The sequence below is a fragment of the Diceros bicornis genome, chromosome 11 (genome assembly GCF_020826845.1).
Source record: "Diceros bicornis minor isolate mBicDic1 chromosome 11, mDicBic1.mat.cur, whole genome shotgun sequence".
Classification (NCBI taxonomy): Eukaryota; Metazoa; Chordata; class Mammalia; order Perissodactyla; family Rhinocerotidae; genus Diceros; species Diceros bicornis.
The window spans coordinates 41,652,776-41,675,401 of NC_080750.1; the positions used below are offsets into that span (position 1 = coordinate 41,652,776).

General features: G+C 42.8%; 1 protein-coding gene across 3 annotated transcripts in view; it reads left to right on the plus strand.

The window, feature by feature from the left end:
- Nucleotides 1-10,530: 10,530 nt before the first annotated feature.
- Nucleotides 10,531-22,626, plus strand: part of TMEM131L (transmembrane 131 like) — a 158,699-nt gene continuing 146,603 nt past the window's right edge. For all 3 annotated transcript variants that reach the window (XM_058550231.1, XM_058550230.1, XM_058550232.1), the window contains exons 1-3: nucleotides 10,531-10,678; nucleotides 11,375-11,445; nucleotides 19,098-19,141. In XM_058550231.1, coding sequence (XP_058406214.1) covers nucleotides 10,555-10,678; nucleotides 11,375-11,445; nucleotides 19,098-19,141 — 239 coding nt within the window. In that variant the 5' untranslated portion in view covers nucleotides 10,531-10,554. The remainder of the gene's footprint in view (nucleotides 10,679-11,374; nucleotides 11,446-19,097; nucleotides 19,142-22,626) is intronic.

Below are 22,626 nucleotides of genomic sequence, written 5' to 3' on the forward strand. Positions count from 1 at the left end.
ATTTCATCTGGGCTGCTTCTTCAGAGGTGATCCGAACTATTTGGTCTTAATAATTGAGCAACATTTTCCCAGAGTCCTATCTTCATTACATCAACTTCCTCTGACAACTAGAAAGACTGTCTTAGCCATTTCCTGCTCGGATCCCTGCTCCCTTCGAGCCACTGGCCTGCATACCAGCTTCCTGCTTCAGAAATGTCTTCAGTTATCCCATCACCTGAAGAGCAGAGAGAAGTCCAATCATTGATCCCTTTTTGCATTTGGGTAACCGACTCTGCCCCTCGCTCACCTTCTCTTTGATGACTCATTCTACAGTCTTCTAATTAGTGTCCTATTAAACCATGTACAAGTTTTCCCCTTGCGATTGAAAATTTCAACTCGCTTGATGGGAAAATGCATAAACTAATTGTTTATGACAATGGCTTCTCATGTTTTCCAGGTCTTGGTTTGTGTTTAAGTTGACACACCTCACCCATGTTGGTCCTGGCACTCACACCCCTTCCAAGTGGAGCTGCATCCACCTTGCTTCTTCATGAACCCCAACTTCTGCCCAAAAGAAACACTCTCCTCTACACTTTTCTGATTTTATTGCCTAGAAATCCCTTCTGTTCCAACCTCATGTGTGTGTACCTTTTTCTCTTTATAGTATTTAAAAAATCCTTTATAGGGCTAGCCTGGTGGCATAGTGGTTAAGCTTGCGCACTCCACTTCGGCGGCTCAGGGTTCAGTGTTCAGATCCTGGGCAAGGACCTACACACTGATCATCAAGCCATGCTATGGCGGTGACCCACATACAAAAAATAGAGGAAGATTGGCACAGATGTTAGCTCAGGGAGAATCTTCCTCAAGCAAAAGAAGGAGGATTGGCAACAGATGTTAGCTTAGAGCAAATCTTCCTCACCACACAAAAAAAAAAAACACTTTATATATATTTGTCATCATACTAGTAGTTTTTTACTGAACCCATCATAGTTATCTGTGCCAATTCCATGTTAGTGGGTTTATTTGGGGTGTTTCCACTTTGGAGCTATTACAAATAACATTGCCATAAAAATCTTGTAAAATATCTTTTATTTAAAATTATTTTCTCAAAATAAATTTCCAAGAATATTAATGTGTCAAAGGTTATGGTCATTTTCATGGCTCTTATTTTGTACTCAGGTTGCCTTCAAGAAACTCATCCTGTCGTTAGCACTGTAAAAGTGGGTTTCTTTGAATCTTTCCCAACCCTGGGTTTTATAATGATTTGTTTGTTGTTGTTGTTGTTGCTAATTTAATCCTTATAAAATGATACAGCAGTTATCTTAATTTGCATTTCTAAGTGAGGCTGATCTATCAATATAAAATTTCCAGACTGAGATCATCTTTACCATGTAGCAAAAATCATTTCCAAAGGAGTAGGATGGGTCATTCTTCAAATCTAGTGGGTTGACTCAGAAGAATTTGCCTACCCATTGTGGGGGGATCCTCTTGATTATTGTTTAGCAAAATTGCTGCCACCACTCTAGTCTGGATACTTCTTTCCTCACACACAGATGATTGCCAAAGTCCCTTAACCAGTTTACCAAACTTCAACTCTCAAAGTCATTTACCTACAACTTCCAGTTTAATGTTCTCCTAGGAAATAGGGCCCTGGGGAGAGGCACCAGGGCACATAGCCAGCTAGGACTGGACCAAAGTCTCCCAAGTCCTAGACAGTACCCTTTCTCCTACCTCTTGCACCTTTCACTACTTTCTGAGAATTCACATGTGTCAGAAGAGCTGCTAGCTGATATTGTAGGCTCTCCTTACAGCTATCTGGCTGCAGTAGTGGCGGCCACTGCGTGAGGTTCACACACCCGCTGTTTGTGATTCTGCCCCTATGCCTCCTGCTGGCTGGGAGTCCTCAGGCCTCATAGCTGCGCTCCAGTTTGGGATGCTCCTGCTGTTACCTTCAAGCTATTGTTGGCCGCTGACTTGCCTCAGGTTGTGTTCCATGCCTCCTGTTTGCCTCTCGCCTGGTTTCTCTTCCTGAGTGATAGGACCTGCTGACCTGTGCGGCTGCCATGGCCAGCCAGGGAACCGGGAGGCTTGTGAGTTGCATGGAACTAATTAACTGGGCTAGTGAAGGCCCTCCCTGTTCATGCATCTGCAGCTTCTTTCTTGAGGGTGGTGTACACGAGGTCTATGTTAGCACGATACAGAGTCAGGTGTCATGTTTGTATCTTGTGAGGATGTATTTTTCAATAATCCAGCAGGCATTCTGCTCAAATCCTTTAGGGTATACTTTTGTTCTCTTCTTCAAACACACACACACACACACACACACACACACACTGAATGTAGTCTGTGTTGCAGCCAAACACTGTGGTTACCAGCACACAAGCGCACACTCAGCTCTGTGACCTTGGAAAGTTACTTAACCTCTGCCTATGTAAGTATTTGCTCCTATCATTGTTATTCCTTGAAAAGGGAGGGAGATTATAGGAGAATAAACAGATCAGATCTTACCGAAGATGTTCCTTTTTCAGTTGGTGGTCAGCTTTATTTTGCAGTTGGAGGAAAAGTAAGGAAGCCCTATATTGCCTTAGGAGCCTGGAATTTAAACGTGTCTAAACGAAAGAACTGAGATGGGGGCATTTTCACAATATGAGGGTATTAGTTTCCATTGGCCTGGCATAAAAGCAAACTTGGTAGAAGCATTTTATGGGCCATCACCTGAGCTTCTCTCCTGCAGTGGTCATAGAAACTCTTAGGGTTTACCTTCTTCAAGTTCTCATTGTGTTTTTCTTAATATAGGAAACAACAACAACAAAACGACATGTAGCATGTATTATGTGCCAGGCACTCTTCTACAGGCTTACATATACTAACTCATTTTTCTGCCACAACTTATGAGGTAGACTATCATTATCTCCATTTTACAGACGAGAAATTAAGGCACAGAGAGGTTAAATAACTTGCCCAAGGCCCCACAGATAGGACACCAGGCTCTATCAACTGTACACTTTGCCCAGTGGCCCTGGACTGGCAGTTCAGGTCTGCACCTAAGAAAGAACAGATCCCCCTTTATCACTTCTTCTCCATAACATCTGGCTCCCTGCTGCTGACCTGGCAGCTTTTTATTTGAACTTTAAGTGCCAAATTTAACATGATTGTAATCTGAAGGCACGCAGATTCAGGAAGCTGTGAAGTTGCTTTACTCAGTGGATTTTGAAGTAGTAAGAAATGATGAATAAAAAAAATTCAGGCTTTCTACTTTCAAGCCATCAGGTCTGGACAGAAAATCATTCAACATTAGATGTGGAAAGAACCTTAGAGGTCATATCATTTATGGCTTCATTTTACAGGCAAGAAAAGAGGCCCAGGGTGGGGAAGTGCCTTGTTCAAGGTCGTGAAGCATATTTTCCAAAATTGCAATTAGATTGTTTAGATGGGTAAGTCAGAGAAGTGTTCTTGAAATACCATTAATAGGATCCTATCTAGTTATGGAAATTCAAATATGGTATTAGTTTGGGGAGTTCCTCCAGCAACATGGGTTCGTATGACTTAATTCATATAATGTATCAAGAATACCTCACCTAGACAGACCCATTTCCAATACTGAGCACGCCATTGTTTCTGGAACCATGACACATTCAATGACTAGAAGTTGGTTATGCAGTATTGACATCCTCTTAAAAACAGTTAGTTTTCTTGGTGCCACAATTGCCTTTATTCAGTGTTTCCAATTTCAGTGTGCTTTGCATACATTTCTAATGATCACCGTGCAACACTGGTCAGCATTACCCTCCTATACACTTGAGGGTGTAAAGGCGGTATTGCCCTGGTGGTCAAGAGCGTGAATTCCAGAGACGGACTGCTTGGGTTTGAATTTCAGCTCTGAGCCTTACAGGTTTATGACCTTGGGCAGTTATACCTTCCTATCTGTACTTCAACTTCTCCATCTGTGAAATAGGGATCATAATAGTATCTATACCCTGTGGGGCTGCTGGAAGGATTAAATGACTCAATATATGCAAAGTACTTAGGATACGACTTGGCATGTCATAAACACTATATGAGGGTTATTTATCATTATTTCTAGCGGAGGAAGCTGAATTACAATGGAATCACTTCAGACTGTTAAATGGAGCTGAAAAATACTATTTCTGCTTCCCAGACTAAGGCTAGGCCTTGTTTTATAGCTCAAGTGGGACCTTCAATAAACAGTTTTTCCAAGATCATCTACCAAAAAATTGACTCAAATTATGGAATTGCAATTCTTGCCAACCTTCTGAAGTCTACTTCTATATCTTTTCCAACAGCAAGGAAGAAAGAAAGCAAGGAAGAGAAAAATAAATTTTATTCCTTGGTCTGCATTTGAATTCCCAAGTAGAAAATTTTAATAACAAGTCAAACGCTTAAATAAGTTAATGCAGTCATTATCTTAGAGGTTTATATAAATAACTTTCCCAAATAGACTCTAAGCTGGTATCTACAAAAGTCAGTAGAGGGACAAGATCTGTATGTCTGAAAGTGTGGAGACTCAAAAGAAAAATGACAGATTTTACTGGATTTCATATTGACCTTGATTTATCACCTGGAGGGTGTATAGGTGGGGTATGTTTTGTGACTATTTGTAACAACAGTAACTTATTCTTAATGACTATAACTGGGCCTTCATAGATTTTTCTAACCTTCCTACAAACATCCTAAAATAAGTAGAATTAAAATGTGAAACAAATGGAAGTTTCCAAGTGAGTTCTTGCTTCTTCATCTTTAGAGACACTATGGTCCAACGAAATTAGAATGCAATTTTAACTCTGGATTAACAATTCACCCCTTTCAGTCTCAGTGTCTAACATGTAACATAAGGACAATAAGACTAAGCCCATTGTGTTTTTGCGAGGTTTACGTAAGAAATGGATGTAAAGTGAGTGCCCAGTGACTGTTAGTTCTCCCTTCTCCTTAGACATAAGAAATAATATTTTTATTAGAAAAAGACCCCCATTCCACGAGGACAAGCATGACAGGCACAGGGTTTGGTCATCTGTCAGTGTCTTTGGAATCAGAAGGTGGCTCCTCTCACTCCAGGCATCCTTAAGGCAGGGCCTAGTTTGGTGATTCAGAGAGATGGATTTCAGTCCCTACTTCTTGGGCGCTCAACGCACAACCATACAACAGCCCCATGTAAATGATGAGAAGGAGCCAGATGCGTGACAATCAAGACAAAGACCTTTTGGGTAGGGAAAACAGCAAGTGCAAAGGCCCCAAGATGGGGGTTAAGCCTGGTGGGTTTGGGGAACATAGAGGCCCCTGGGCTGCTGAGCAGTTATCAAAAGGAAGACTGGTAGAAGATGAAGTCAGAAAGGCGAGCAGGGGCCAGATCTCACAGATCCTTGCAGGACAGAGACAGGAGTCTGGATTTTATTCTAATTGTATAGGAAACCACTGGAGGATTTTATATATAATCTGAATCCTATTTTAAAAAGATCATTTTGGCCTCTATACAACTGAGATGTAAGGGGTGAGAGTGGAAGCAGAGAGACCAGTAGAAGGCAATTGTAGGAGTCCATGTGAGGGATGAGGTACTTACATCAGAGTAATGGTCAAGAAAGCAAGGATAGATATGGGAAATATTCTGGAGGTAAGCACCACAGGACTTGTTAGATTTAAAGTGTGTAAAGGAAAGAGGAATTAAATATGACTCCTTGGCTTTTGGCTTGAGCAACCGGATAGATGGCGCTGCCAGGGACTGCAAGTTAGGAAGACTGGGATATAACCCCCATTTGGATAGGTGGACGCAAGAGTTTTGGACATGTTAGGTTAGAGGTGCTCATTAGTCATTCGAGTGGAGACAGTAAGTAGGCAGTTGGATATATGAGTGTGGAACTTCAGGTTAGGGCTAAAATTATAACTTGGGACTCATCGGCTTATAAATAATATTTAAGGACACAGGGCTGGATGAATTCATCTAGAGAGAGAAAGTAAAAACAGTATTCAGGACCAAGCCCTGGGGTCCTCTTACTTTCAGAGGTTGGGCATAGGAGGAAGAGGCTGCAAAGCAGACTGAAGGTAGGACAAGTCTCACAGATGGTACCCAGAGCTGTATGTTGCACATGCCAGGAGTGTTATTCACATAGACTTAAAGTGATGGCCCGGGTGATAGCAGACTGTCTTTTGGAGAATAAACTAGTTTACTAAGTGACAAGCACTGTTTCTTTGCAGCCATCTAATCAGTATGAACTTTTGCTGCTTTTATTTGTTTTGCTAATTTAATTGATATAAAATAATGCATGATAATTGTTTTAACTAGCACTTGTAAAAGAAACCAAGCACTAGTTTGCTATTTTTCCTTTGTCATATGAGCGTTCCGTTAATATCTTTGAGACTGGCTACTGTTAATGATTATTGTTTACTTTCATTTTTGTATTGGTTGACTTTTTTCTTTGTCTCACTTGAGATTGTTTTTGGCTGCAAGTAATGGAAAACTTGACTACTAGTAGAAGGGGTTACTTTTGCTTACACAACAATGTTTAAAAGTAGACAATCTAGCAATTCCATAATTCCATCAAGGATCCAGACTTCTGCCTTTCCAACCCCCATCCTCAGCAGGTAGCTTTCTTCCCCAGGCTTGCCTGATGGCTGCCAAAGCTCTGAGCATCACATCTATATTCCTGCAGGAGGAAAGACATAGAGCAAAACTCCTGTACTATCTGAGTCTATTTCTTTTCATAAGGAAAACAATAGCTTTCTTTGAAGCCATGCCAGTAGAAGTCGCTTATCTCTCATTGCAAGGGAGGCTGGGAAGGTGACTGTTTTTTTTCATTCATGTTTCATTCATTTAATCTTATTTAAACATTTAGTAGGACCACACTCAACGTATCTTGTATAAATCACATTCCAGCCCCCCTTTAAAACATTTGTCTTTAATTTTTAAAAAAGTTTTTTCTTTAAAAATTTTAATTTAATCAACTTAATTTAAATTTATATACAATAGAATTTACCCTTTTTATTGTACAGTTTTATGAGTTTTGAAAAAAACAGAGAGAAAAATGACTTTTTAACTATGAATACTGCTGCTCCCCCAAAATTGCTTGATGTTCTCATAATGGAAAAAGACAATTGTTTAACACAACAGAGTAGTTTGAGAATGGAGAGAACACTTATCCAATGCCCCTAATGGAGGCTTCCTGAGATGAGATGAAATGGAAAAAAGTTAGAGTAAGAAGGGTCCCCTTGAGTCCAGGGGGCAGTTTGCATCTCAAGAGTACCTAACCATAATCACTAGGTTTCTGCCATGCTCAAGAATCATCCCTGCTGGGCATTCCCTTCCAGGCAAGGATGAGGCTTGGATCCCAGCAATGATAGTGGTGGTGGTTTGATGAAACACTCAGTTTTGTCTCCATTGGGGTGGGGCCCAAAACGTACGCATAGATGAGCCAGCAAACAGCTGTTACATGTACATTTTCATTAATCATTCCCATTTCTAGCATGTCTGAGTGATAAAAGATATGACAGTGAATGATAATGAATAGGTAATTCAAGTAATCGAATATCAGTATCAAATTTACCATATTCATGAAAGGTCTGGCATGTCCCCACAATGTGAATACATAGTAATATCACTACTAGCATTTACTGATCACCTATACTTGATGCTTACCATACATTCTCTCATTTAATCTTCACAACCACCTTGTGACCTGATGTGTTGACTCTTCTCTGCATTAGAGATAGGTGATTTGGGCTTGACACTTCACTGTCCATTTTATGTAGGATGTGTCGAGATATAACTCACATTACAGACTCTCTTGGTTTTCACCTATACTCAGTAAGAAAAAGAGAACAAGGGTAAAGTAAGTCAAAAGCATGGTCAACATCTTGCATATTTTAAAATAAGTGTAGATTTAGCCAATTCTAGGTGTGGTTTTTTAAAAAAAACCATTTTAACTTATATGGATCTAATTTAAAATTCATATACTCTAGTAAGATATCTCCTTAGTACCTCTTCCATGCTTTAGTCTTGTGCATATAATTTGCATACTAAGTTAATTCATGTTTACATTCAATTTTTTTCAGTTAACATTATTTCATGCATACTTCTTTATAACTCTGCCACTATAACTTGGACATTTCTCATCCTTTCTGGGCTTCAGTTTCTTCTTCTGTAAAATGAGGCAGTTGGCTACTATTTAATAGCAAAAATTTTTCCAGCTCTAATATTCTGTGACAACAGAGTATCTACTCTCTACGGGGGAATAATGGAAATATAGCACAAATGACACAGGAGTCTTCTTTGGAGAACAAGTTTACTTCAAAACATGGATGTTACTTAATGGGCCAAAACTTTCCTGTTGTTCATGAGTCAGCATGAAAAATACCTCCAGAGAAGGCTAAGTAGGTCAGATTTATCTAAGAAGACAGCTGTGTAATCCTGTATCCCTCTCAACCCCATGGCACTGCAGATACACGCTTCTGCCTTTTTGAACAACAGTCAAATAGCATTACCCACTTTGTAAAGTCCACAAGACCACAACTTGAAAAATTAAGGTGGCCTTTAAAAACCTTCAGTAGGAGAACAAAATAGAACCATTTTTATATAAGGTCCACAGCAATTTTCCTTTATCTTTCAAGTCATTTCTATTGATTCTGTGATACTGGTTCGCATGGGAAAGACTTTTAGTAAAAAAGTAAAATAGTTTAAAAATTAGTCAAAAAGTTTTGTACCATGACTTTTTATTAAACCTGTTTAATAAAATCTGTTAGGCCATCAATATCTGCTCGCTTTCCTTTCTAAGTAGTATAAGTCATAAGAGGATTTAAAAATACATATTGTAAATAAATAGGCCACTGAGAGAACTTGGATTTAAAAACAAACTTTGGAGGTGCAGTTACCGCCTAAGTGGGCTGCGCAAGTATTCTTGTCATAACCCTTATCACAGTGGGGGAACCTTCAGAGCCCAAGGGGCAAATATAAACCTTGAGAAGTGACACGAAGAGGAAAAAGGGATACACTGGCATGGGACTGGAGATCCTTGCTAAGGAAAGGAAGATGCTGGCAGGGAACAGAGAAAAAAGGCAGGGAACAGAGAGAACACTGGAGGTGTTCAAGGTGGATAATGAAAAGTGACTTTTTTTCCCACATCGAGGACTTATATTTACGCTAATCGTCTCAAATGTTAAGTTCTGGCCAAGCAATTAGGCTACTAACCTTGTTTAGAGTTATGTCCAGACACAGTGTGAGATTGGGTTCCCAGGACTGTGTTACCTCCTTAGGAGAGAAAGGATCCAGAATTTAGTCCTTCTCTGGCATCTGTCCTGCTATTTGACCACTGCCTTTCCATTGTCTAGACTGTAAGGCACCAGAAGCAATTAAATAGAGGATCAATGTAAGCAGACAGGTGTGCCCGGTCACTTCCCCTCTTCATTCTACACTGCTCATGTTCTCTAAATTGCACACAAGCTAATCTGGAAGCAGCAAATTAACTAAAAAATCTTTATTGCCAATATTTCCAGGTTATGCACATCGATTCCTGAATTAACCCTTCCTTGTTCGTGATATCGCTGGCAAAGGCATGATATTAAGAGATCTCAGATCTTAGCCGCACTTTTTGATTATAGGCATCGAAAAATGGGGCTAGAGAACACATTTCCAAGTATTACTTATACTATCCTGTTAATTTTAGAAATAGGCAACCGACCAGGTCCTGGATCCCAACCAGGTTTGCGAAGAGGCTGGCTGCCTTTTGCAATATGAATCTGAAGGGGAGTACTGGCAGGGTCTTTGAAGCCATAAATCCCCTAGAAAGAGGCTTCCCCACCTGTCACAACCTGGACCTTCTCCACGGAGGGTGCCGGGCGCACCACCGCCACGCGGCGCTGAGGTCAGCCTCTCGGGTCTTGAGAGAGCTCTTTTTATTCTAAATTACAGACTTTGCAGCCACCGGATATCCTCGCTGCAGAACTGGCAGTAGCCATGTGGCTGCATTCGCGTTTCCTGACAACCACTGCATTATTTCCACTAATATCCTGTCCACGGCCTCTCGTTGGGCAGACTCCTAACTCCCACCCCCGCCTCGCCGCGCTCCTTCCCTGGGGGTAACAACCCGACTGTGGCCCGGGTGCCCAAACAAAGAGGAAACCGCCCGAAAGTTCTTGAAATCGCACTTGGCGACAGTGGCCTGGCAGTCCCTCCCGACAGCTCTCAGCGACCCTGTCACAGCCGCAGAAAGTGCCTCTGCACCGGGCGTCTGGGAGGGAAGCCGCCGGGAGCTGCGGGGCGCACCCGCAGCCATGTGCTCGGGGCCGGGGCGGGACGCCCACGGCCGCGGGGTTCGCATTGTCCACGCTCTCCCGCACCCGCCGCGTTCCGTCCCTCCCTATCTGTGGCGCACAGGCGCGCAGGGCCAGCCGCGCGCTCGGGGCTGGAGCTGCAGCAGCTGCGGCGGCGGCGGCGGCGGCGGCGGCGGCGGCGGCGGGGGCGGCGCAGGGCGGGGCGGGGCGGCGCGGGGGCGGGCCCGGGGCGAGGCAGCCCGGGCGCCAGCGAGCGACTGGCAAGCGCGGCGAGCACCCGAGAGCAGCGCGAGCACCAGCATGGCGGGGCTCCGACGCCCGCAGCCGGGCTGCTACTGCCGCACCGCCGCGGCCGTGAACCTCCTGCTGGGTGTCTTCCAGGTCCTCCTGCCCTGCTGTCGCCCGGGAGGGGCTCAGGGACAAGGTCAGCCTTGCGCCGCTTTGCTTGCCTTCCTTCTCCACCCCGCCCCCCCTTCTCTTTCTTTTAGGGAACTGCTGAAATCTATCAGAGGGCGAAGGGAGGAAAGGGAAAGAGGCAGGAGGAGGAAGGAAAGCGGTTGCAATTCTCGGCTGATAACATTTTGTAACCACAGCGTCCCCTCCCACGCCCCCCGCCCCCATCCAAACAGAAAGCCGGGAAGTCGCGGGGCTCGGGGACAGCGGCGCGGACCGCTAGCCGCGCGCGCACGGGTGCCTTTGTGCGCGGGCCCCCGGCGCCCCAGGCGCAGCCCCCGCTTTGTGTGGCGCGCGCCGGGGCCCCGCCGCGGCCCGGCTTCCTGCAGCTTTGTTCCCCGAGCCTGGCCGCCCAGGTCCCATCCCGCACACGCCCGCCCCAGATGCTGCGGGATGCGGAGCGCAGAGTGCCCCGCGAGGTGGCTTCGGCTCCTCCGTCCTCCCCGCGGGAGAACCCCGACTCTGCACGCCCTGGCGTCTGTCAGAGGGGCCCCGGCGTACACCCGTACATTGTGTTCCTATCCCCGGCTCGCTCCTCGGGTGGCCTCCACTGTTGGAAGGAAAGGGAGACTTGTTTTGGTGAGGCGGGTGCATGGGGGGGGACCATAGGAAACAGGAAGCTTTTCTGTGCATTAAAAACGCGGTGTATTTTTTGGTGTTCGTGCAGCCATTGAGCCCTTACCGAACGTGGTGGAGCTGTGGCAGGCAGAAGAAGGGGAACTCCTGCTGCCCACTCAGGTGAGGACGCCCAGGTGACAGGGCGGTTGTGGGTGTGCGAGGGAGGAGAGGGCCGGAGGCCGCCGGCCCCCCAGCGGCACAGGCGCTCGGGCCACTTTGCAAGGCAAATAAACGGTCGGCCCAGCCTGAACACCTGGCATCGGTGGCCCTCTCGGCCTCCTCCCGCGCCATGTGACAGGGCGTGAGTCACGCCGGCCCCAAGTTCAGGAGGTGGGAGCCGAGGCCACCTCAGCAGGGCCGCAGCCAGCGGCTGCCGAGCGGAGGGGAAGGGCTGGCCCCCGGGCCGGCTGTGGTCCCGCGTGGGCGAGGGACGTGTGCCCTCTAAGTGAGCGGTGCTGGGGGCCTGAGAACAACAGGAGTATTGATTTCAGAAATGTTAGTGAGTGGTACTTGCCGTTAGCGTTAAGTGGCTTTGGGATGAAGATGTGACTTTATGGGATTGTAATCTTGGATTTTTTCCAAGTGCCTTTAATTCATGTTAGAATACACCCTCTTAAGAACTTGAATTTCAAGTTTTTGGTGTTTCTTTTTCCTATACAATGATATAATGATTGCATATGGAAAAATAATTGCTAATGTTTTATTGGGAATCTGTGGCATCATACAGGGTTTACTGCTGCAATAGATACGGTACTGCAAAGGTTTGTTTAAGGTTTAACTTTTAGGAGAAATTCTCATTGACTCTAAATGTACACATTTAAATATAATATCCTTGACTGTTTTTCTGCAGGGACAGTAGTGGCCCCAAATGCATTTTTCTCTCAGGGCTGGTGGTGGTGGTGGTGGTTTGAATTTTAAGGGAATTCAGCCTGTGTGCGGTAATTTTTAAGACCTTCATTACTTCCCACATTGGTGGCAACACTTAATTCTATGTTGTCTCCTGTGGCTGTTTAGAAAAACAGGATGTCTAGTTATATCACTTCACTGGAGAGGCTGTGCAGTTTTACATTTCAGTTTTCCCCCTCCTATGTGAAGCATTTAGAGTGCTGGTTTTGAGATATTTGGAATATTCATTTTAACCAGGGCTAATGAATAACACCTTCAAGGCCGAGAGGTGATTTTAGAGGAAAAATTTCCTAGACCTTCCCTGAAGGCCAGCAAGCTGAATGAGACCAGTCCTTGGAGAAAAGGCCCCATTAGAATGGGGAGCAAATTGTCCTTCTCTTAAAAGTTTATTCCTGAATGGATTTTTTCCCTGATTATAAATAACACGTATATTTTCCAAGGTTTGGAAAATACAGAAAGAGAAGAACAAAATAGAAATTATTCATAATCCTACTGAGAGAAGCACACTTAACATCCGATGTATTTACTTTCAAAATATATAGTTATATTTGCATGTATCAGAGTTGTGGCATTAGTGACGTTTTGGGCTGGAGAATTCTTTGTGGTGGGGGGCTGTCCTGGGCGCTGTAGGATGTGGAGCAGTTAGAGCATCCTTGCCTCTACCCACTCGATGCCAGTGGCACTCACTCCTCCCTCTCCAACCCCGGTTTGTGACAGCTAAAAGTGTCCCCAGGCATTGACAGATTTCCCTGGGGAGAGAAATTGCCCAGGTTGAGAAACACTGGTGTAGATCTGTATGTATTTGCATTTTTACTCACTTGTAGCCTCTACCTCTTACTGGTCAGTGTTGGAAGCCAACCCAGACTGAAAGGAAAGTAAATCATAGACTCCCATTTGTTACAGCGTTAGTTGAAGATGTGGTCACTGTGCTAGGAGATGGAAATGTCAAGGCCTCTGAAATGATTATTTTATTTATAGGCTCAAAAGTTATTTTATAAAATTCTTAATTTCTGGTTTTGTTTTGTTTATATGTATCATACAGTTTATTTTGGTAAAAAAGTTAGAATTTAGAAGCTCTTCCTGGAATACTCCCTATAGAAGCATTTATAGCTAAGCTATTTTAATCAAAGCTATAATGAAAGTGAAACTGGTATTCAAAATAATTTTCTAAATATTTCGTTTCTATCTATATATGTGCCTTTTAGAGACTATTTTACCCTGCATATACCTGGGTGGGTGAGGATATATGTAGGTGTGTCTATCTATATCTGTCTATCTAAACTGCGTATATAAATGCGTATATATGTATCTAAACTGCATATATATATATCTGAATTGCAAAGAGTTCTGAAGATTATTTTTAGGGAATTCTTTTCAAAGTATTTTGAATTTTTTTCAGAAAAAGTTCTCTCGTGTGTCAGGGAGTCTGTTGAAAAGAGGCTATTTATAGGTGTTATTTAAATTTGGGGTTTTCTGCTTAATTAACTGGTAGGTTGGGTCGGGAAGACACAAAGATGGCTTCAGAAGCTAAGGTTTGTCAGTGATGGATGAAATAGTGTCAAAAGATGTAGCATTAAAAAATTGAATACTAACTTATTTGCCAACACTAATTATTTATACAATTACCTATTTTGGAAATATAATTTTTCTTATAAATAGCGTTTTCTGTTGATTGGGTCTTTTTTATTTTTTCTTCTTCTGTGGGTCTCTAAGTGATCAAGAACTTGAATGATGAATCATTAGTCAAACCAACTATAATAATTGAGTTGACCCTTTGGCCAGGCTCCCAGGATTTGGCTCCTGTCTCCATCTCTTTTCACCTCTCTGTCCTCAGTTTCTTCATCTGCAAAATGGGAGTAATAATGATGCTGATCTCAGAGGATTTTGAGAGGAGTAAGTGCCTTGAACTTAGTAAGCACTTAATATATGTTACCTATTATTTTGGCAGTATCTCAGCTGACCCCTAGACTTGGTCACTGGAGAGCGTGGAACAGCTTTCCTGCTTTGAAGGGGCTGAACCAGTGTAGATAACTTGATACATGATGTGCTCTCTACAATTGTATAGATAAGCTCTATTATTCATATCTTTTTGTTATATACTCTTTTATTTGTAAAATGTTTTGGTGTAGGAAGATAAAAACTCTATCCATGGTGATAGGAAGAAGGAGGGAAAAAAACGTGTGACTTTATTCTTAGATTTACAGAACTTTTTCCTCTCCTCTCCCTATACTTCCCCCGTACTTCAACACGCTGAATCCAAAGTGGTGATGGTGTACCAACCAAACAGGTGTGTTCGTTAGCTTGTTGTCAAGTAATCACATGTGTGCGAGATACTACTTTGTGCATCTTGTTACTTCGCCTTCAAGGTCAAACACCATCTGTGGTTCCCTGTGATCCTCTTACCTGCTCTGGCCCTCAGGGCCTTCGGCAGTCTGCCCTTGTCTGCTGCCCTGGTCAGTCGTCTGGGATGCTCACTCCAGCCTGACCCTCGGCCGAGCAGGCCCAACGCGTATCTATTGAATGAAAGAACAAATGCTATTGCCCTGCTCTTTGTACAGGCTGGTCCTTCCTGACTCCTCTTGGCAGTGGCGCTGTCATTATTTCTCCCTCTTTGAGTTTCTTGAGTGTGTGGATTTTTTCATAGTGTCTTGAATGTCTGGGAGTTTGTCTTGTGTGCGTCTTGTTGCCCTGACTGGGTTGCCCTTAAGAGGGTTCTAAGCTTGGTGGCCCCATTGTGGCCACAGTGTTCTGCATACAGTAGGCGTTCTGTCGTTACCCCATGAGGTCTTGCTAGTGGAGGAGAGGCCATTATCAGTGTCTTGTTCAGAACTTCCCTTGTTTATGAGCTTAGTCAGTTCCGAAGATGGCAGGAGGAATGCCTTAAGCGTTGGTTTCCTGTTATTGTTTAATAATCACGCTGTTTCATTGGTTTTAGCAAGAAGAGCAATCAAGAATTTGTTCTTTTAATCCATTCGCGCTGTGCTGAGATGAGAAGCCTCACTGCTGACTCCCCTGGTTAGGTTTGGGACGCAGATGTGGGTGCAGTGCAGGAGCATCTCTGACCTGATGGAGACTCGTGTTGGTTTGGTTTGGGATGGGTGGGCTCAGAGCTCTACTGGGCTTGTCTGTTCATCTTGCAAACACCTACCCTGGGCCTGGCCTAGGTCGGCCCCTGGGATACAGTGATAAATAAGAAAGTCACTGCCTTTAAAAATCTTATGTCATGTTTATTTCCCTATCTTAAGCCTGAGAGTGTAGATAATGGAAATTGGTGGAAAGTGAAACAGGAAATGGTACACTGAGTATGAGTTCTTTATTATCTCAGGTACTGCGTTATGTAAGAGCATCTTGCTGCAGTCAGTGAATCATTGACTAGTATTTGGAAATATTTTTATCATAGAGGTTTATTTTTTGTTTAATCTGCTTCCACTATCAACAAAAAAATAATAACTAACATGGATTGCGTACTATCAGCATCGCTTAAGCACTTTGCAAGTATTCACTTATGTTAATATTACTAAAAACGATGGTGTATCGTGACTTGATTTTACAGATGAGGAAATTGAGGCACAGAGTCGTTAAATAACTTGCCCAAGGCTATAAGAAAGTGGTGGTGGTGGGATTTGAACCTAGGAGGTGTTTAACTCCAGAGCCCCTGCTTTTGCCCACTACACTATTGTATGAGTTTTAGCACTGTCTGACCAGGCAAGTATTACTGTGGTGATAAAGTTCTTGTGTCTGAGGGAAATAATTTCATGTTCTGTTTTGATTTAGAAAAATTTGCTTAATGAAATTTTCAGAAACAGTCATATCTACTAGTATTTTTAAATTTATTTTTATTAAAAAAAATTTTTTTTATTGAGGTTTAATTGACATATAACATTAGTTTCAGGTGTACAACATAATGGTTCAATGTTTGTATATATTGTGAAATGATCACCAAAATAAGTCTAGTTAACCTGCCGCCCTACACAGCTGTAAAAAGATTTTTTTTCTTCTGATAAGAACTTTTAAGATTTACTCTCTTAGCAACTTTCAAATCTGCAATACAGTATTATTAGCTGTAGTCACCATGCTGTATACATCACATCCCCATGGCTTATTCGTTTTATAACTGGAAGTTTGGTACCTTTTGACTCCCTTCACCCGTTTTGCCTACCAATCTGTTCTCTGTATCTATGAGCTTGGTTGTTGTTGTTTTGTTTTTTTTTAAGATTCCACATATAAATGAGATCATATGGTATTTGTCTTTCTCTGATTCACTTATTTCACTTAGCATAATGCCTTCAAGGTCTATCCATGTTGTTGCAAATGGCAAGATTTCATTATTTTTTATGGCTGAATAATATTCCATTGTATACACCACCCCCCATCTTCTTTATCCGTTTATCCATCAATTGGCACTTAAGTTGTTTCCAAGTCTTGGCTATTATGAATAATACTGCCATGAACATAGGAGAGCATATATCTTTTCAAATTAGTGTTTTCATGCTCTTTGGATAAATACCCAGAAGTGGAATTGCTGGATCCTGTGGTAGTTCTATTTTTAATTTTTTGAGGAACCTCCATCCTGTTTTCCATAGTGGCTGCACCAATTTACATTTCCACAAACAGTGCACAAGGGTTCGCTTTTTGCCACATCCTTGCCAATGTTTGTTATTTCTCGTCTTTTTGATACTAGCCATTCTAACAGGTGTGAGGTGTACGTCCACTCGTATTTAAGAATTAGCTAGACTGTCCTTATCTCTGCAGACGTTTATTGAGCATGTGCTGTTTTAGGTCTGGGAATGTCACGGTGAACAAAAAAGAAAGCTGCTGCCCTTGTGGAGCGTGCGTCTAGTGGAGGCATATAGATAATAAGAAATAGAATAAATTGTAAGTTATTTAGTGTGTTGAGCATCAGTGCTAGATGGTGGCAGACTGGACCAGGATTCAGGTGATGGGAGTTACAGTTTTAATTTAAGAGGTCAGGGTAGGTCTCTGAGAAGGACTATGTTTGATATTTGAGCCAAGCCTTGAAAGCAGTGAGAGAATTAGAATAGCTAGTGCAAGGGCCCTGGGGCACTGCCAAGGGAGGGTGTGGGGGGGAATTACAGGATTTAGTCCCTGCCCTTTGTTGGTGGTTTGGGGGGCTAAGCTGGTAATAACCCTGAGATAACATTCAAGTGCTGAAATGTAGGAACTGAGAGGAGAGAGGAGGAGCAGTGTGTATTGGAGGGGTTTGTTAAGGCTTAGGGGAGAGGAAGGCTGCTTAGAGATCCACATGAGCTGTCATGTGACCAGGCCTAGCCTAGAGCCTCACCTGCGTGCTGGTTCAGTGTGTTTATGTTGATGTTTTCAATTAGAGCCCAGAGCGCCTGCTGAAGTGTGGTTGTAGAGACTGGGATGGGTATGTCAAGGTCAATTGACAGTTGCTCAATTCCAGGTTATGGAGCTTGGAGTATATCTGACTAGCAAGGAGCCATGGTAGGTTCTTGAGCAGAGATTACCATGATGACATTCAATGCTGGGTCCATTCCATGTGGGTGGCAAGTAATGGTTGATGTTGAGGAAGAGTGGTCTCGCACTGACACTCAGGATGGGTTGAAGGGAGTGGAAAGCCCCATCTGCGGTGGCAGTGGATGCCTGGGGTGCTGACAGTGTGGGCCAATTTGCTGGCAGAAGGGGTGGAGAAGAAAGGACAGGTCTGAACTGTATTTCAGATGAGTGGGTAAGTCTTGATGGTTGGAGGAGAGCAGTGGTAGATGACCCTAAGGTTTGTCCACTGGAGAAGGAATGATGGGGTCCTTGACTGAAGGAGGCTGGTTAGAACAGAAACCATTTGGCAGGACCCCCTGACATCAGTAAGTCTGGTGTTCGTCATGATTGTTTCTGGGGAGACAAAGTGCGTATATCCTGGAGGCATTTGGCCGTGGGACTGGAGCTGTCAATTAATTCATTCCACCATGTATTGTGGAGTACGCCTGAGTCTTGGCTCTTGTGGAAAGATAGGCATTTATTGAGTATCTACATGTGTGATGGAATGAGAAGTTGGGGCTGGAGGTAGGAATTGGGCCCCAGGATTGCAAGCATGGGTTAACATTGGGAGGGAATTAGTGTAGAGGAGTCTAGAACCAGGAGGACTGGCAGGGACCGGGAGGAAGAAGACAGTGAGTCAGTAACCAAGGGTTAGCGAGAAGCTGGAGGAACAGGAAGATTCCGCGTTCCTGAAGCTAGCAGTGGCAAGCTTCAAGAAAGAGTGGACAAGAGGGGTCTGTCAGGCAAGTTACAGTGTAGTACTTGTTTGCCCTTCTGTTTCTGTTTCAAGCACCTTTTCTTTTTACCCTCTCCTTATGTGACTTGTGGCCAGATGTTGGCTTGGTAAGTCTGGGAGAAGATCTTGGAAGTGCTTTTGAGTGTGATATTTATGCCATTTATAACATTTATCAGCCTTTTTACATTAATGTCAAAATAGATCAGGTGTTCGTTTAGAGGGTTCTGAGCTAAACAGTACATTTTCTGTACTTGGGGAATTTAATTATCATTAAACTTTATCTTGTGTGATTAAACTTAAACATGAAAAAAAGGCTCTTGGGGAGGAGTGATGTCAGACTAATTTTGAGATTATGTTTCGGTCGTGATTTTAAGCAGGTGGGATATTTACTTACATGAATATCGAAGGGATTCCTTGGCAGTTTATGGCTTCTAGTGGTGTCATTACCAGTGTTCTTCTTTCAAGAAATATTTATTGAATGCCTGCTCTGTGTCAGGCACTGTTTCAGACTTTTATTACAAGGTCATCACCCCTGTGAGATTTGAAGAACTGTTCCTTGCGGAGATTCTGTGTTCCTTTGAAACAATTGTTAAAACCTGTTCTTTTTCCATAGGGTGATTCGGAAGAGGATGTGGAGGAGCATTCTGAAGAACAGAGGTAAGGACAAAAATGAGAGCGAATCCCTGCTCAATTTCCCTGCCCACTTTGGATGCTATCTGAAGTCTTGGTATATGTCTGCGTTTATGTATTTAATATCATCTGTGATATAGCTTTTTCTTTGGCATTTGGGGTATCTGTACTCGCTAATGATTATGACTTTGTTTTAAAATAAGGCTGTACAGAAAGTTGTTAAAAACACACCCCTCCCCCACCCCACCCCAAGTTCACTTTTCCCATGGATGCTTACACCCTCCATCTTGTTTACAAACATCTGTTGAGCATCAGGCACTGTGCTGGGTGCTGGACATAAAACATCGAACAAGACCTGTGTTGCATGTAGTGGGGGCGTCAGGCATCATTGTAAACAAAACAAAGTAATTACGCTTATAATAAGAACTATCAAGAATTAGATTGCTGTGGTAGAGAATAATGAGGTAGATGAGGTGGTCAGATGAGGCCCCTCTTAGGAGGTGATGTTTGAGCTGAAGTCTGGAGGATGTTTAGGAGCAGCCATGCAGCAAGCAGAGGGAGAGTACGCTGGATGGAAGGAATGGCAGGGCAAAGGCCCTGAGGTGGGAAGGAAGTACTGGCAGCAGTCCAGGAACTTGGAGAAGCCCAGTGTGGTTTCTGGGATGGTGAGATGAGCTAAGACCTTAGAGGCCACAGGAAGGAGTTTGAGTTTTAGTTTTTTAAGTGTGGTGTGAGTTGTTAAAGGATTTTCAGCAGAGGCTAATCAAAAAACGTATGTTACATTTTTAAGAGAACACTTTGGTCATGGGGCAGTCTTGGTCAGTTGTCAAACTGGGATAACTGGTCCCTTGGAGGTACTTGAGGACTCTATGTGGTACCTGGACATGGGGATAACTTTCAGGGAACAGCTTCTATATCCCCAACATCCACATATTCTCCTAAAATTGATTTCAGGTTGCAGTTTATCCTTTCCCACCTCTTCTTTTGCAGTGTCACCTCTCCACTTTACAAAGGAAAGACATACCTCTTACCCAGCCACAATCCTAATATGTACCCATCCTGGGTAAACAAAGGGACAATTTGAAATACTAGTATTGGTTAGAAGAAGTGATTAACTCTGATTGGATGACAAATTCATGTGTAACTCGAGTGGTTTTCAAATCTTTACTTTTAAGAAAATTGAAGGAGAACCCAATCAAATTGACAGTTGATAGATCATCAGAAGTTATTTTTAATGATAGATCACCGTGATTTTTGGATAAATCATTGAGGGAGTTTAGAGAATATAGGGACAGTGCTATAACAAAGTTCCTTCTATTCACATCTTTTTATGTGAACAAGTTTTTTCAGTGCTTACATTAAAAAAAGAAAAGATAAGGAAAATGAGATTAAGTGGATGCTAACTAACCCTATCTCATGTTAGCAGTGAGTAATATTCCCATGAACCAGTTGGTGGGGAAAAAGACAGTGCCATCTGTCTCATTTAAGGATGCATTTTCAATAACATTTGACTTATGTTTAATTACCTATCAAAATTTGCAAAATTTGTTGGTTTGATCAGTTGCATACTAATAAAAATTATAACTCAATTCAGAAAAAAAAAATTTTTAACACTTACACCTTATGGTCACAGGAAATTAAGAAAAACCTCGAAATTTCAATTTATACCTGTAGTTGTGTTGCATAAGGCTTTGAACATAAAGTTATATTAGGTTAGGGCCGGCCCTGTGGCTTAGCGGTTAAGTGCGCGAGCTCTGCTGCTGGCGGCCTGGGTTCGGATCCCGAGCGCGCACCGACGCACCGCTTCTCCGGCCATGCTGAGGCCGCGTCCCACATACAGCAACTAGAAGGCTGTGCAACTATGACATGCAACTATCAACTGGGGCTTTGGGGGAAAAAAATAAATAAATAAAAATTAAAAAAAAAAAGTTATATTAGGTTAAAATTCTTTGAGGGAATATCCAGCAATACAGGCTTTGAGGGAAAGCCTATTTGTTTTTTTTAAAAAATGGATGATGATGGATATCATTGCAGTGGTATTTAGATTCCATTGAATATATTTTAAAAAGTGATTGTGAGTTGTATTCAAAATGCCAATATTCACAATACGCCAGAAATTACCTTCTTTGCAACCACCTATACTCATATAAAATTTTTAATGTGGGATAACTTATATAGGGCAGAGTTCAGAGTTTGTCACAATCCTGTTTGGGCGTATGGGAGCAAGAAAAGGTGAGGAATGCTGATGGTGGTTCCGGCTGGCTGGGGGTGGTGGGGTGGGAGGGACATGGAAAGTTTTGAGATGAATTTTGGGGGTGGAGCAGATTTACTTGTTGACTCAGTTGTAGAGAGTGAGGGAAAGAGAAGTCATGGAGGGCTTCTAGAATTTGGCTTGAGCATCTGTGATGGGAAAGGACTTAGTGGGAGGGGAATCAGGAACTCTAGCTGGTTGTCTCCTGGGAATCTCGGACGTGATAGGACACGTCCAAGCAGAGCCGGCAGGTGCGCCCATGCTGGTGTGATGTGCATGTGGAGCTGGGAAGGCCTGGGCTGCCTCTCAGGGGTGGGTGTGCCCGCCTGCCGATGGCCTTGTCGCAGGTGCCTTTGCATGTGGGCACCTCTTTTGCAGATGCAGTTCCCTGTTTTCTCATTAATTAGAACTAGTTTCTTTTCCAATTTTCTGTCACACTTAAAAGTATTGGTAGACTTTATATCCTTATTGGTTTTATGACATAGTGTCAGATTATCAGAGTGCAAGTGTGGGAGTGAGAGAGAATTGCCTTAGGGACTTAGATCAGTGGCTTTCAAACTTTTTAACAGTGACTCACGGTAAGAGGTACATTTTCCATTGTGATCACTTACCCACAGGCATATATGTGGATGTCTGAATATGTACATGCCTGCTTATTTATTGTTTATAAAATAGTGCTTACCCTTTCTACCTGCGATGTACCCTATTTTCTATTTCTTTTTATTGTGGTAAATTTACGGAACATAAAATTTACCGTTTTAACCATGTTTAAGTGCAGTTCTGTAGCATTAAGTACGTTGACATTGTTGTGCAACCATCACCACCATCCATCCACAGAACTTTTATTTCATTAAAAAAAAAATCCTGGTTGCCACTACTGGATTTAAAAACTCCTAAATCAAGATTCACAGTTTGATCAACCCTAATTTATATGTTTTACTTTTCCTGATACCAAATATTCTGATATCTGTTTTATCCTTAGTTGCTTTCCTTTTAACTTGACTTTCAAGCCTCTGTTTCTTTTGGCTTTTTGTGGTTGAGATTTGTTCCTTATGTGTAAAGACAAGGTCATGACGTGGGTGGGATGCTGCTATTAGAAAACCTTCTTTGTGTCCATTTTCTGAAAATGTGGATTCTGGAGTTCTCTCCCAGAATCTAGTTGGAAATTAGACTTTTGGTGGTGAACACGAGGCAGTCTATATGGAAGTCGAAATATAATGATGTACATCTGAAATTTATATAGTGTAATAAACCAATGTGG